This window comes from Charadrius vociferus, unplaced genomic scaffold (assembly GCF_000708025.1).
Source record: "Charadrius vociferus isolate BGI_N301 unplaced genomic scaffold, ASM70802v2 scaffold858, whole genome shotgun sequence".
NCBI classification, from domain to species: domain Eukaryota; kingdom Metazoa; phylum Chordata; class Aves; order Charadriiformes; family Charadriidae; genus Charadrius; species Charadrius vociferus.
This window is the reverse complement of record NW_009649724.1, coordinates 1,766,482-1,778,943: the sequence shown is the minus strand read 5'-3', so window position 1 is coordinate 1,778,943 and position 12,462 is coordinate 1,766,482. Positions and strand designations below refer to the sequence as shown.

General features: G+C 57.1%; 1 protein-coding gene across 1 annotated transcript in view; it reads left to right on the top strand.

Moving 5' to 3' along the window:
* LOC104291547 (protein CEPU-1) overlaps positions 1-11,208 on the top strand; it is a 144,136-nt gene extending 132,928 nt beyond the window's left edge. Inside the window, exons 7-11 of the mRNA XM_009890792.1 lie at positions 2,951-3,085; positions 3,793-3,913; positions 5,262-5,413; positions 9,575-9,607; positions 11,108-11,208. Coding sequence (XP_009889094.1) covers positions 2,951-3,085; positions 3,793-3,913; positions 5,262-5,413; positions 9,575-9,607; positions 11,108-11,208 — 542 coding nt within the window. The remainder of the gene's footprint in view (positions 1-2,950; positions 3,086-3,792; positions 3,914-5,261; positions 5,414-9,574; positions 9,608-11,107) is intronic.
* Positions 11,209-12,462: the final 1,254 nt, after the last annotated feature.

Sequence of the window (12,462 nt, the reverse complement as noted above, 5' to 3'; positions counted from 1 at the left end):
ACGAACCTAAATTCTGCGATCCAATGTAAAAGTCAGATTTGGTGGTTCTCAGAGTGACGCTGAGGGGTTTTGTGGGGACGGGTGGTCAGCACACCAGCATCCGTGTCCCCGTGCAACCCAGCGAGGGGATGAATGTCCCCCCTCCTCGGCCGATGCGGGCGCCGGAGGAGCAACTTTACAGACCCAGTTTTCATGCAAAGCCCCTTGTGCAGGAGGGGACGGGGGACACGATGGGCATCCTGGACACTTGGTGTCACCCGCTTGGCCAGCGTGGAGCGGTGCCCTCGGGGTGGGGATCCCTCCTGTCACTTTATTCCTTGAGGTGTCGGTAGCTGGCACTAACGAGGCAGGAATTGGCCAGGGACCCCAGCATTTTTTTTTCTTCCTAACGCTGTCGTCATCGTTGCCTAAAGATGAGTAATACCAAATTGTGGTCAGGGCAAAAGCAGGCATCAGCTCTGCAAAGCATCCCGTTTGGGTCCAGGGTGGGCTGTGTGCCTCAGCATCGACGGGCTGTAGCCAAAATCCCCGTAGGTGCTGATACAAAGGACACCAGACACAGAAAGCCTCGACTCGTTGCGCTCTGCCTCTCCGCCGGCCGATTACCGTGTCCGTATCTCCGACTCCAGCGCTACGCGGGCACAGAGGAAGCCTTCATGTCTCAATTTCCCGAGCTTTCGCAGGTGGAAAGCTGACCCTCGCAGTTCCCGTAATGAAGTCTTTTGCCGGGTAATGAAATGCACTCTCGAGCTGCTTTGCTCCCGGATCAAACCGGGGACACGCGCTACGCCTCGGCTACGGTGAGAGCTAATTCTCGCCGCGTGCGTGCCGGCTCCGGCGCGCTCAGGGAAGGGCCTTTGGTTAGTTAGGAAGAGGAGTGTTATCTGAGCCTTTGCACAAACCGGAGTCGGATTTGCGCGCAGAGCATCCGAAGGCCACCGGCTGTGTCATTATTTTATCAGCAGGCAGCGCTGTGCTACAGAGAAGCCGATTCTAGGTCAGCCACAAAAGGGATTTTTATTTCTTTTCCCCCCTTCTCGCCTTTTTTTTTTTTTTTTTTTTGTGGCGCACAGCGCTGCGGACCCGGTGGATGTAAGGCTGCGATTTGTGTCTCCCCAAAATGATATTGATTTTGGGGTAACGCCTTCACATCTTGCCTTTTCCCTTGCGCTGAGGGCTGATGAGCTCAGCGGGTTTGACCGTGAGGGTGGGAATTTCGGCGCGAGGCTGAAGGTGCGGGAGGACGTCGGCAATTCATCACGGCGGGTTGTACGGGAAAACTTGCCTCACCCCTTTCCAAAGCTTATGGGGTGGTGTGGGGCAGCTTTCCCAGTTGGGGCAGCCTGTGGGAGCGGGATGCACGGGGTCCTCGGTTCGGCCATGCGGGAGTGTGAGGGAGCAGCGGACCTGCACAGTCCCGCGGCCACCGCGAGGTCCGGCGCTGGGGAGAGCCGAGAGTGGAATTTCATGACATCTGAGCATATTTGCAGCGGTTGGAGCTGACAGTAGCTGCAGCAGGGATTGCAGGAGCGGGATCCCAGTGGGTGCTCACCATATTGAGCCGTGCAGGGGTGACACATAGTCGACATCGGTGCTGGCTTGGGGCAAACCCCCCATGTACAGGTGCGTTCCAGGCGGGCAGCGGTGTGTGACTGCGCTCACTATTTACATACCACGGGAAGAGATGCTATAAAAGTCTCTGCCGGTGGGATGCAGCTGGCGCGTGCCCCGATGGAGCCTCCCACGTGTATATTTTGCCCGCGTTTGTTCGGAGCGAGGTGTATACGGTCGACCGGCCAAGCGCGGCGAGGCACAGCCCGCCGGGTCACGGTAGCACCGAGGCCGTGGGAGCCGGGCGGGAAGCGAGGGCGAGCGCCGGATCACCCGGCTCCACCACCGAGCTCGCCGTGTCCCTCAGGGACCGGGGACCTGCGCTTGGCCTCTCCGCCATTGGCACTCACTCCCAGAAACAGCTGTCCAGAGCTAATTTATTTCCTAATGCTCCAGCAATGTTAATTTATAAATTACAGTGGTAATTCGAGCTATTATTAATTTCAGATGGTGTAGGGCAAGCCTAATTAAAATATGACACCAATTGCCACACATATGTACCAAGGACTACCGTTTAAAATTTATAGGAATATTAAGTGTGACACTGGTCTCGGAGATGCTTCGCACAGTAATTACAGCATCCTGGCTGCGGGAGATCCGGTGGGGAGATGTAAACGAAAGGAAAGGGAGAAATTGTTCCCGTTCGGGGGCTGTCGAAGACCCACTGGTGCCGTTCGTTTGGGGGCGAGCGGCGTTTCTGGGGGATGTTTGGTAGACGTGTCCTAATTGCCAAGTTTCTTTATTAAACTCTGCATTTGTTGTAACGCCACGGTCTCAGTCAACCCGGTGACTATCACAGCCGCCGATCGCATCTGCCCGGCTTTGAGCCAAAGCAGGAGCTGGGGTGCAGCCCGGGCAGGGAGAGGGAGGCAAGTGCATCCCCTCCATGGGGACGGCAGAAATTGAGCCTTGAGCAGCATAGGGAGCAAGCGATTCAGCTGGAGGGGGAGGTGTTGGCACCACAACTGATGGGGATAAAGTGGCTGTGAGTGAATCAAAGCTAAAAAATAAGAGAAGGGCGTCTACGCAGAGCTGGGCCAGCCCGGCGGTGCCTCCAGCAGGAGGTTGGGATCCCAGCAGGAGGCTGGGATGCGGAGGTCCCAAGGAGAGATGATTTCAGGTTATTCTATAGCAGGGTGCAGGTTTGGCGAGGACCACTTTGCCCATCCCGCGCATCTCCAGCAAGGGATGCTCTTGGCGGGGCCGTGGCTAGCAGGCACCTTTCAGGCAGGGTGCCGGTGCTGGGACAGGGTGGGTGTCCCAGAAGATGACCAGGCAGTGGGCACGGGTTCGTTGTGCCTCCCCCATCACTCACCGCCCTCTCTTTCTTCCCTTGCAGCCGTGGGCTTCATCAGCGAGGACGAGTACCTGGAGATCACGGGCATCACGCGGGAGCAGTCGGGCGAGTACGAGTGCAGCGCCTCCAACGACGTGGCAGCGCCCGTCGTCCAGCGGGTCAAAGTCACCGTCAACTGTGAGTAGCCTGGGGGCGGTGGGGGACCGGGGAGGGAGCGGCTCACCGTGCCACCCCGCGAGGGGATGGGACTTTGGGCGGTGGGAAGCGGGACGAACCCAGCCCTCGCCCCCAGAGCTGCAACATGCGGCGGCAGTTTTCCGAGCAGGTGGTGGTTTGCCCTTTTTTTCCCCTTCTTTTCGAGTCGAGCTCCATTTTTTTTTTTCCCACCACCTCCTCTTCAGCTGTCTCCATCAACCTGGGTTTTCCGCCCATGGTGAGATGCTGTGCAGATAACCTCCGGGGAGAGGAAAGAAGTGAGCAGTAAATAGGGTATTTTTTTTTTTTTTTTTCCATTAGAAAAAATGTGAGAGAGAGTGAGGAAGAAAGTAGCAGCATTTGTGCAGAGAGGCAGAGCTGAAGATGCCTGAAAAGTCCTCTCTGGCCACTGCTTTGGCTGCTTGGGGTTGGCGCAGGGTCACACGTGGTTCCCGAGAGTTGTGGGGCTCTGATCCTGAGAGGAGGACCCACGAGGCTGCGGTGTGTGGTCCCCCATCTGCCCCAAACCCCCCCGACAGCAGTGCTGGAGTGGCAGGTGCTAGGCATGGGCTCAGACATGATTTGGGTGCAGGGAAAGAAGGGGGATTTTAGGAGCAAAGGGTGGGGGGGGGTGGGATGCCCCCAAAGCTGCTGAGCGTTGAACCCAGATATCCCATTTTCCCCCGCAGACCCGCCGTACATCTCGGACGCAAAGAGCACCGGGGTGCCGGTGGGGCAGAAGGGCATCCTGCTGTGCGAAGCCTCCGCCGTCCCCTCCGCCGACTTCCAGTGGTACAAAGATGACAAGCGGTAAGAGCCCCCGGGGAGGCGGGGGGGGGAAAGGGGAGTCAAACAGGAGGGCACGCACCGACCCCGTGTGAACCGTGCCCAGCGTCAGCAGCTTCGGCCTTTACTAACCAGTTATGGGGCTGCGGTGGCCCAGTAATCCCTGATAACCTCATGGCTCCACCTGGGTTGGGATGTGGAGGGGTTGTCCCCTCTGACAGCAGCAGGCTGTGCTTGTTGGGGGCTAATGGGGACATCTCATCAGGAGCAGCAGCCGCTCGGTATCTATTAAAAACAGGTCAGGGCTTTATATTCCAACTCGGTGCTGTCTGCGCGGTGGAAAATAGATGAAGGGCATTTGATGGGGTGGGGGGATTTTGGCAGGAGCCTCAGTCAGACGGGTTTTGGGTGAACAGTGTGGGCAGGATCGCTGCAGCATGTGCCTCTGTTTTATGCTCTCGTGATAAATCCCTGCTCGGGTGAGGCGTAACAGCCAAGGGCGATATCAGCAGTGCAAATCCGAGCGCTTAGGAGCGGATGAAACCCCTGTCAGCTCTTTAAAGGCTGTGGCCAGAAGGCAGTGTCAGGCCCTTGCCCTTGGAAAGGCAGAAGAGATGCGGTGTGGGTCGAGGGACAGGGTGTGCTGGTCCGCAGAGACGGCCTGCCCAGCTTTGGGGTGAAAGTCGCCCTTTTAGGTCAACCGGCATCTCCCGTGTCCCACCAAAGCAGCGGCTGGGGGCTGAGGAGGGGAGCAGCGCTCCCACCCCTCTGCTAATCTCTCTCTGACCCCAGGCAAGGGTTTTTTTTTTAACCCATTTTTTGCACTGCTTCTCCCTGGGAAGCCCAGAGGGGCCGCGGTGCATCCAAACACGGGAGGAGCCACGCAGGTGGGAGACACCATGGCAGGAGGACACCAGTTCGGGGAGTTCAATGCACTCAGTTAACGCTTCAGCCTTTGCGCCGGCTGAGAAGTGCCACGGTGGTGGTATTAGGGTCCACCAAAGGGATTCTCTGCAGCATCTGCTGCCTGTGGATGCTGTCGGCCCCGTCTCCTTCTCTCCCTGGGATGTCCAAGGGTATGTGGGGGTCAGAGCATCCCTCCCTCTGCACAGTGTTCGGCAAGCCCCAAAGCCATCCCCTTCAGCAGTGACTGCATCCCTGTGGATGCCTGTGGACATCCCGGGGACGGTGGGCTGGCAGCTAAGGGACGAGACCCAGCAGAGCGGCGTCCATCTCCCCTACGTCCCCCAATACCTTCCTCTCCCTCTTTTCCCCAAGCTCGATGTTCCCGCTCTTGTGCAGGAACAGGAAATAGGGGGAACTTCTCCCGACACCATCCCCATGAGCATCTCCCCTTCTGCTTTCCTCCCAGGCTGGCTGAAGGACAGAAAGGACTCAAAGTGGAGAACAAAGCCTTCTTCTCCAGACTGACTTTCTTCAATGTCTCCGAGCAGGACTACGGCAACTACACCTGTGTAGCCTCCAACCAGCTAGGAAACACCAACGCCAGCATGATCCTCTACGGTGAGTAGGGCCGAGGGAGCCGGCCGGGCTGGGGACACAGCTTAATGGTGAGACCACCGACGTGCGAGACACGGGATGGGGGAGAGGTGCATTTGGTAGTGATCCTTTCTGCCCCGGCACATGGATCGGAGGTCGTAACAAGCCCAGGGAAATCGTGAAAGCCTCCAAACCTTCCTCTGGGCTCAGGCCCCGCGTCTGCCACCGCTCAGAGGTGTTTGGCACTGCGCCGATGCAATGTTAGGAATTGGCTGTGGGTTTCCATCTTCTCGCTCCGACGAGTTCCTAGGAGAGGCTTTGTTTGAAGGTGTCCTCCTGTGTTGATCGGTGCTCAGGGTGGTCACAGCAAACCTATGTGCCTCATGCCCACGGCCCACGTGGCTCTGCCACCTTCCAGGTGGCGTTTTTGGCTCCTACCAAGCAGATATATCCTTACTGATGGTGCCAGAGGGAGATGGGGAGGTCAGAGGGAGGAGAAGGGGAAGCAGCTTCATACCCTCACCCGGGGGCTCTCTTCTCTGTCTGCCATAGCTGGGAGGAGAGCAATGCATCCACCTGACACCTCTTGTGGCTGGAAAGGGCTGTAATCACTCGACATATTTGTCAGACTTCATCCTTGGCCACGGCCGTGGGGATATTTCCCTGCCTGGGATATGGGGCGGGCGGTCCTCATTGCTGAATTGTATGGAAGAAGTGGGGGACCTCTGTCCTCTCCCAGTGTCATCCCAATACTGTCCTCCTCCTTGCGACCCATCCTTCCCGTGGCTGTCCCACCCGGTGGTGAGCAGTGCCCCTGGGTGACATGGGTGCTCACTGCGCTAAGCAAACCGTGGAGCAGCGCAGAGGTTGGCATTAATCACCACCAAGAGCGCTTGATGGAAAGCTCCAGTTTCCTACAGCCTTCAGCCCATGTGGTATTGCAATATTGGTATTTAAGTAAAGCGCCAAAGCCCGGGCAGGAGAACCCCTCTTCCCTAGGAGAGACGGGGCTGGAGCGCAGCAGAGCCCTGGTGGGTCCAAACGTGGGGACCCGTGTGGCTTGTAGGCGTGCGGTGGTGACAAGGAGTGGAGGAAGAACCTGGTGAAAAGAAGGAAGCATCACGGGGTAGGAGGAAGGGTACGTCTGAAAATGCAGTCTCCCTTTGCCGCTGTCCTCCTGCGTGTCTTTGCCGACGGCAGTGCCTATCTCGCGTCTCCCTCCCTTCGGCGCGGGAAGCTTTCCTGGTTCAGCGTGAGCAGGCGCGCTGCCCGGCTTGGCAGGGGCTCGATGAGGCCCTTCTGTGGGGTTCATCCCCCTTTTGCGATGGCCGTGCGGCGCGTTGTGTCGCTCCCCACCCCCAGAGCAGCCCACCCTTTTTTCCTCCCGGATAGTTTCGTTCTCCCTTGCAGGAGCATGATGTATTGGCAACCAGCCTCCATCCTCCCGGGCATCTCTGTCCTCCCGGGCATCTCCAGTGCGGCTGTCTGTGCAAAGTTGTAAATAATCCGTTGTCGTGTAATTTTTCTCTTCCGTTGTTTTCTCCCGGAGAGGACCAGCTCAAGCGGCGCGAGCCGGGCGACTGGCAAGCCTCTGCGCTGCAAAGCGTTGCATTTTGAAACAAAGCTGTTCTGCCTCGTGTTTTTGCCACATCTTGTTAGCGCGTGGCTGGAGAGGCGGGGGAGAGGGGGAGACGAGCCTTGCTTGCCCCCAGACCCCTCGGTGGGGTGGCTCAGGGCTAGCGGACCGGGTGCTTAGCGGTGCAAAGCCCACCGAGCTAGCGGGCAGTCCTGCAGGGTGAGGTAGGTGCATTGAGACCCTGGGAAGCCAAGCTCCCTCCTCCCCATCCTCGGGAAGGGGCTGGATGCGGCTCAGGGAAGCAGTTTCTCTGGGGAGAGTGGAGGATGCCGGGCGGCATCACAGGAGGGGCTCATCCTCACCCGCCGTCGGTATGAGCAGTTGGGTCGGGTTCCCCTGAGCCGCGGCAGAGGAGTTGGTCCCGTCTGGGATGCTGAGCTCCGTGCCCGCAGCCTCAGTGCAGAGCTAACCTTGGAGCCTAACAACCATTTGTTCCCCCAAAAAATGTCCGTGCTGTAAGTGATGAACATTAGCGTCTTTACCTGTCCGTTAAGCCATCATTAGCGTTGCCTTAGAAACTATCTGTTCCTGGTCATCGGTGTCCCCAGTAACCCCATTTTTCAGGGAGACAGACACCTCTGGCCCGGGTCCCTCCTTAGGGGGTGGCTGTTCCAAGCACCAGGCTATGGGTAGGACCGTAGCCTCAGTGTTGTAGGCTCTCTAGGGGTTTGTGGGCTTAAAATCTTAAGTAGTGTGGGACCTTGGTCTGGCTGGATGAACAGCCCCCCAAACTAACGATGACTTCTGTCTGCTGTTGGCTTTGTGAGAGCTGTCAGGTATTTGGTTGCTCACCCATGAGTGATGTTTTTTGTGGTTCGTTGCGTGATGGCAGCGTCAGGGGGGACACAGTGAAGCCTCCTGTGAAAGTTTAAGGCTTTAAAAGCTGGAGAGGGACTTTTTACAAAGGCATAGGGCAAGGGGGAATGGCTTCAAACTGGAAGAGGGGACATTGAGATGAGATCTGAGGAAGAAATTCTTTCCTGTGAGGGCGGTGAGCCCCTGGGGCAGGTTGCCCCGAGAAGCTGTGGCTGCCCCATCCCTGGAGGTGTTCAAGGCCAGGTTGGACGGGGCTTGGAGCAACCTGGGCTGGTGGGAGGTGGCCCTGCCCAGGGCAGGGGGGTGGAACGAGATGGTCTTTAAGGTCCCTTCCAACCCAAACCACTCTATGATGTTATGATCCTCCTGAGCTTTGTCAGTGTGACTGTGAATCCCATGAGGGAATGAAATCGGAGTGCATTGGCCGCCCATAATTTCCATAAAGCCACATTGATTTAATGATATTTTAAGTCTTTATTAAGTGAGTCCCATGGAGGGGGTGAAGGTTCCCCAGGCCACCCTAACCCGCCGTGGACCTGAGGGGACCGTGACGTGCAGGGGGTCCCCACCTCCAGGCACAGGGCTCCCCAGCACCACTGGGAACAATCCCATCCTTGTAATTAGTAGTAAGGCTGCTATGGAGCATCATCGAGCCAAGCGCGCCGGTCCCTAAGCAACCAGCGCCGTCGGTCTGGCGATTAATGTGTCTTTATTTATGGTAATGCAAGATAAGAGGGAAGTTGGCGTGCGACGGCTGCACTACCTGTGGCATGAGAGAGGTCTCACGTGTCCTTGGATGACAATTTTGTGACTATCCCCTTTTCCCTGAAACTGAGTTTAGGAGTTTCTCCACCCTCCCAAATGGAGGTTTAATCCCTGCGGGTACTGTGACGTGAGCCTTTCCGGGGCCGTGCCACAGAGGCTAATGTAGCGTACATCTTTTAATCTTTTTTTTAATCTAATTTTTCAGAGAGGTCAACTGGTGCTTTATTTAACGTGTAGTGCTGGTTGTTACAGGCCTGCCGCCTCGTTCAGCGGCTCTTTTGGTGCTGTCGGTAACGTGATGAAGCGCTGGGTGGCACAACATCATTTAGTGGAATTGGGGAGAAGAAATGCCCTCCCCTTCTCCCCCGTCGCGTGGTCCGTGTTGCTTCCCAGAGGCTGGTGTCGGGCAGCGAACCCTTGTGGGATGCTGCAGGGGATAAACCCTTTTGGGATATTACAGGGGATAAACCCATCTGGGATATTACAGGGGATAAACCCGTTTGGGATGCTGCAGGGGATAAACCCGTTTGGCAAATTACAGGGAATGAACCCATAAGGGATGTTGCAGGGAATAAACCCGTTTGGGATGTTGCGAGAGCGATGGGCACCGAACCCACACCAGAGGGGAACAGGAGGAGCACAGGGAAGAGCCGAACCCCCAAAATCCCCCAACTCGCAGCCCCTGCGCTGTGCTTTTTTTTTTCTCGGGGTGCTATCGTGGACTTTGCAGAGCTCCCCCCGGGTCTGGGGTCCCACAGGCGGCTCAGCTCACGCAGCGCTCTTCCTGGACGGGGGAAGCGTGTCCCCAGAGAAGTGGGGTGCAATTTGGGCAGCAGCATCGCGTTTGCTACCCCCATCCACTCGTTGTCCCCGGCCCCGGGTGGAGGGCAGGCTGAGCGCGGCGTCTCAAGCCTGCCGCTTTCAATTGCCCCTGTGCCTTAACTTTCCCTTGTTCTTTAATTTTTTAGAAGAGACAACTACTGCTCTGACACCCTGGAAAGGTCAGTAATTCGGGGACCCCCGCACCGGCAGCGCTCCCCTGGCTCCTTGTCCCCACGGACCCCTCCGGCTCTTGCCCCACGTTGGCCGGTCGGGAGCTGTGGCAATAGCCGCCTCGACCTCCCGCCCCACAACCCGCTGCTCTAGTGATGATTTAGGGCTTTTTTGCTGTTGTCTAGCTGCACTCCCGTCCTGCCTCCTCCCCGCCAGCCTACTGTCCCCTTCTGGTGGGGGTCTGTGCCCTCTGCATGCCCCGTCCCCCCCACGCTCCCTCCCCATCGCCGCCGCGCTCTCCTCCCTGTCGCCGGGGCACAAGCAGGGATGTCTCTGTGGTCTGCTTTCCCCGTGGTGTTGTGTAAGTGGCCTTGTGGGTCCCTCCTCCTCTGGGATGCTCCCAGTGTCTTTTTTCGTGGACGCGATAGGGATGGAGAGGCGGCTGGTCCTCTTCCCCGTATTATTCGTGGCCAGGGCGGCCAGCGGTTGGTGTCACATTGATTTTGGGACTCCATAGCTTCGTGTTTGATGTATGGAGTGGTCAGCCCTCAGAATGACTACTTGTGTAGCGCGGAGACGGTCGCGTCTCCACATCGGCACGGTTTCCTGGCTGAGCCAGGATTTGGGGCTAAGTGGGGAAGTGCTGTGAGGTGTCTGTGAGTGCACTGAAAGGGTGCTGCTGACGGGACACCAAACGGTTAACGGTTCTGAGCATCCCTTAGTCGGGCTTTGAAGCGAGGGGGACGTGTCCTGGGGAGTATCAGACCTTGCGGGCAGCCCTGCCACGGCAGGGTACCAGCCTGGAAGCCTGCCCGAGGGCTTTTCCCAGCCTAGTGTTCCCCAGGGCCAACTGTTAGGGGTGTTTTGGTGAAAGCCACTGGGTCAGGCACTCTCCACGTCCTTTCCTATGGAGAGAGCTATGAGCTCGCTCCCCAAAGGCGTGGACGGGTTTGGCTCTTCTTGTCCCGTCTCATTCTTCTTGAGATGTTCTGGGTCCATGGGCAGAGCGCGTTAGCAGTGGTGAGCCCCCCACCGAGCCTTGAGCGCAGGGCTGTTGGGGTTGTCTCTTCTGGGTGGGCAAGTGGTTCTTGCGCCCCCCCCAAGGGAGACAAGTGGGGAACCACAGGGCGGTCATGCCTACGCTGGCACAGTGTGGGCAGTGTTGGGCATCTCCCATCGAAGCGTGGCTGGGAACTTCAGACAAATGTTGGAGGATGGAAATAAGGGTGTTGGAGTTGGTGGGTTGGCAGCGATGAGCAGGGAATGAGCTTGGGATGAGGATTTGGGTCTGAAGCGGGACCACGGGGGGTTGTGTCCCATACACCGGGGTTGGTGGGGATGGGGATGGCCGGTGCGGGTGGATGCGGGTGTCCAGGGAGATCTCGCATGGGCTGATGCCACCACGTGCGATGGCCCAAACGGTGCGTTTGTGGTGTGTTTGTTGTGGTTGTGTGGTTTTTGTCGGTTCTTTGGTTAACCCAGTGGGGCGTTTCTCTGCCTTCCCGCAGGCCCCGGAGCAGTGCACGACGGGAACAATGGTGCGTGGCGGCGAGGCAGCTGCGTGTGGCTGCTGGTCCTCCCGCTCGCCCAGCTCGCCCGCCAGTTTTGACCCGAGAGCCGGCCCCCATTGCGTGGAAGAAACTAAACAGTGGCAGCCCTGTTCATGCTTTGCTATTGTCACCTCCCTCCAAAGTGATGCAACCAACTGGTACAGAGCTTTCCAAGTCAGATACTACCATACTTGTATCAAGGTCCTGCCAAATTAAAATACTTAATAGCTTCTCAGAAATCCAAGGCTTCCCACAGAAGATGCAACGCGACGGAGTCTTTTTCTTTTCCCTCTAATTTTTTTTTTTTTTTTTCCGTCTCCCACCCCTTTTTTTCCCCCCGTTTTTGCAGTTCTCTGCCGTGGGCCATCGCGGAGGACGGGCAGGGACTCACCCCCGGGTCCCCTCTTCCCGCCCGCTCCCTCCCCCGGGGACCCCTCCGTCCAGACGCACCGGTTTTCTTCTTTGCCTGAGATTTCCCCATCTTCTCATGGACCGTGCCGCCATTTGTGTTGCAGAACATATATATATATATACCTTCACGTATACATATATATATATGTATAGATATATAGATCTTCAACAGTTACCACGCCACCCCAAACGGAAAGGGAGGAAGGAGACCGGCGTCGAGCCACGTGTTCATCGTACCACCCGCGGACATCGTGAATGATAAAGAATTCTGAGTCATGGTTAATTTTATTGATTATATTTTCTGATACGAGCCTAGAACTCTTAGTTCCTAAGAAACAGAAATGCAAAAAAAAGAAAAAAAAAAAAAGAGGGGAGAAACTTAAAAAAAAGAAAAAAGGAGAAAAAAAAAATTTCAGAGAGGAGAAGGGGGAGCAAGCGGAGAGAAGAAGTCGGTGCCGCGCAGCCAAGGAGGCAACCGGCTGAGGAGGTTGGCGAGCCCGGCGAGTCGGCGCGGACGAGGAGTCCCATGCCGACCCCCCTCACTCACCCCCGAGAGCGGCCCAAAAAGCGGTCGTCTGAACAGTTCCCGCTGAGGGCATGGGCGATGCTCGCCGCGTGTCGAGGCGGAGGGAGACGCTGAATCTTTTTATGGGATATATATATACAGTATATATAAATATACATATATATATATAATTTTTTTTTTTTTGTTAGCGTTCTAGCCACGGTTCCCAGCAGGGTCCTTCCGCTGCCATTACTGCATGCTGTATATGGAGTTAGGTGTGTATCGGTCCTCAACGAGACGAGCGTCTCGGTCCGCGCGTCCCCGAATCCCCTCGCCTTTCCTCCCTCGGCTCGCTGGGGACGAGAGGGAGCGGGGCCCCTCTCCGTCGCCTTTTGCC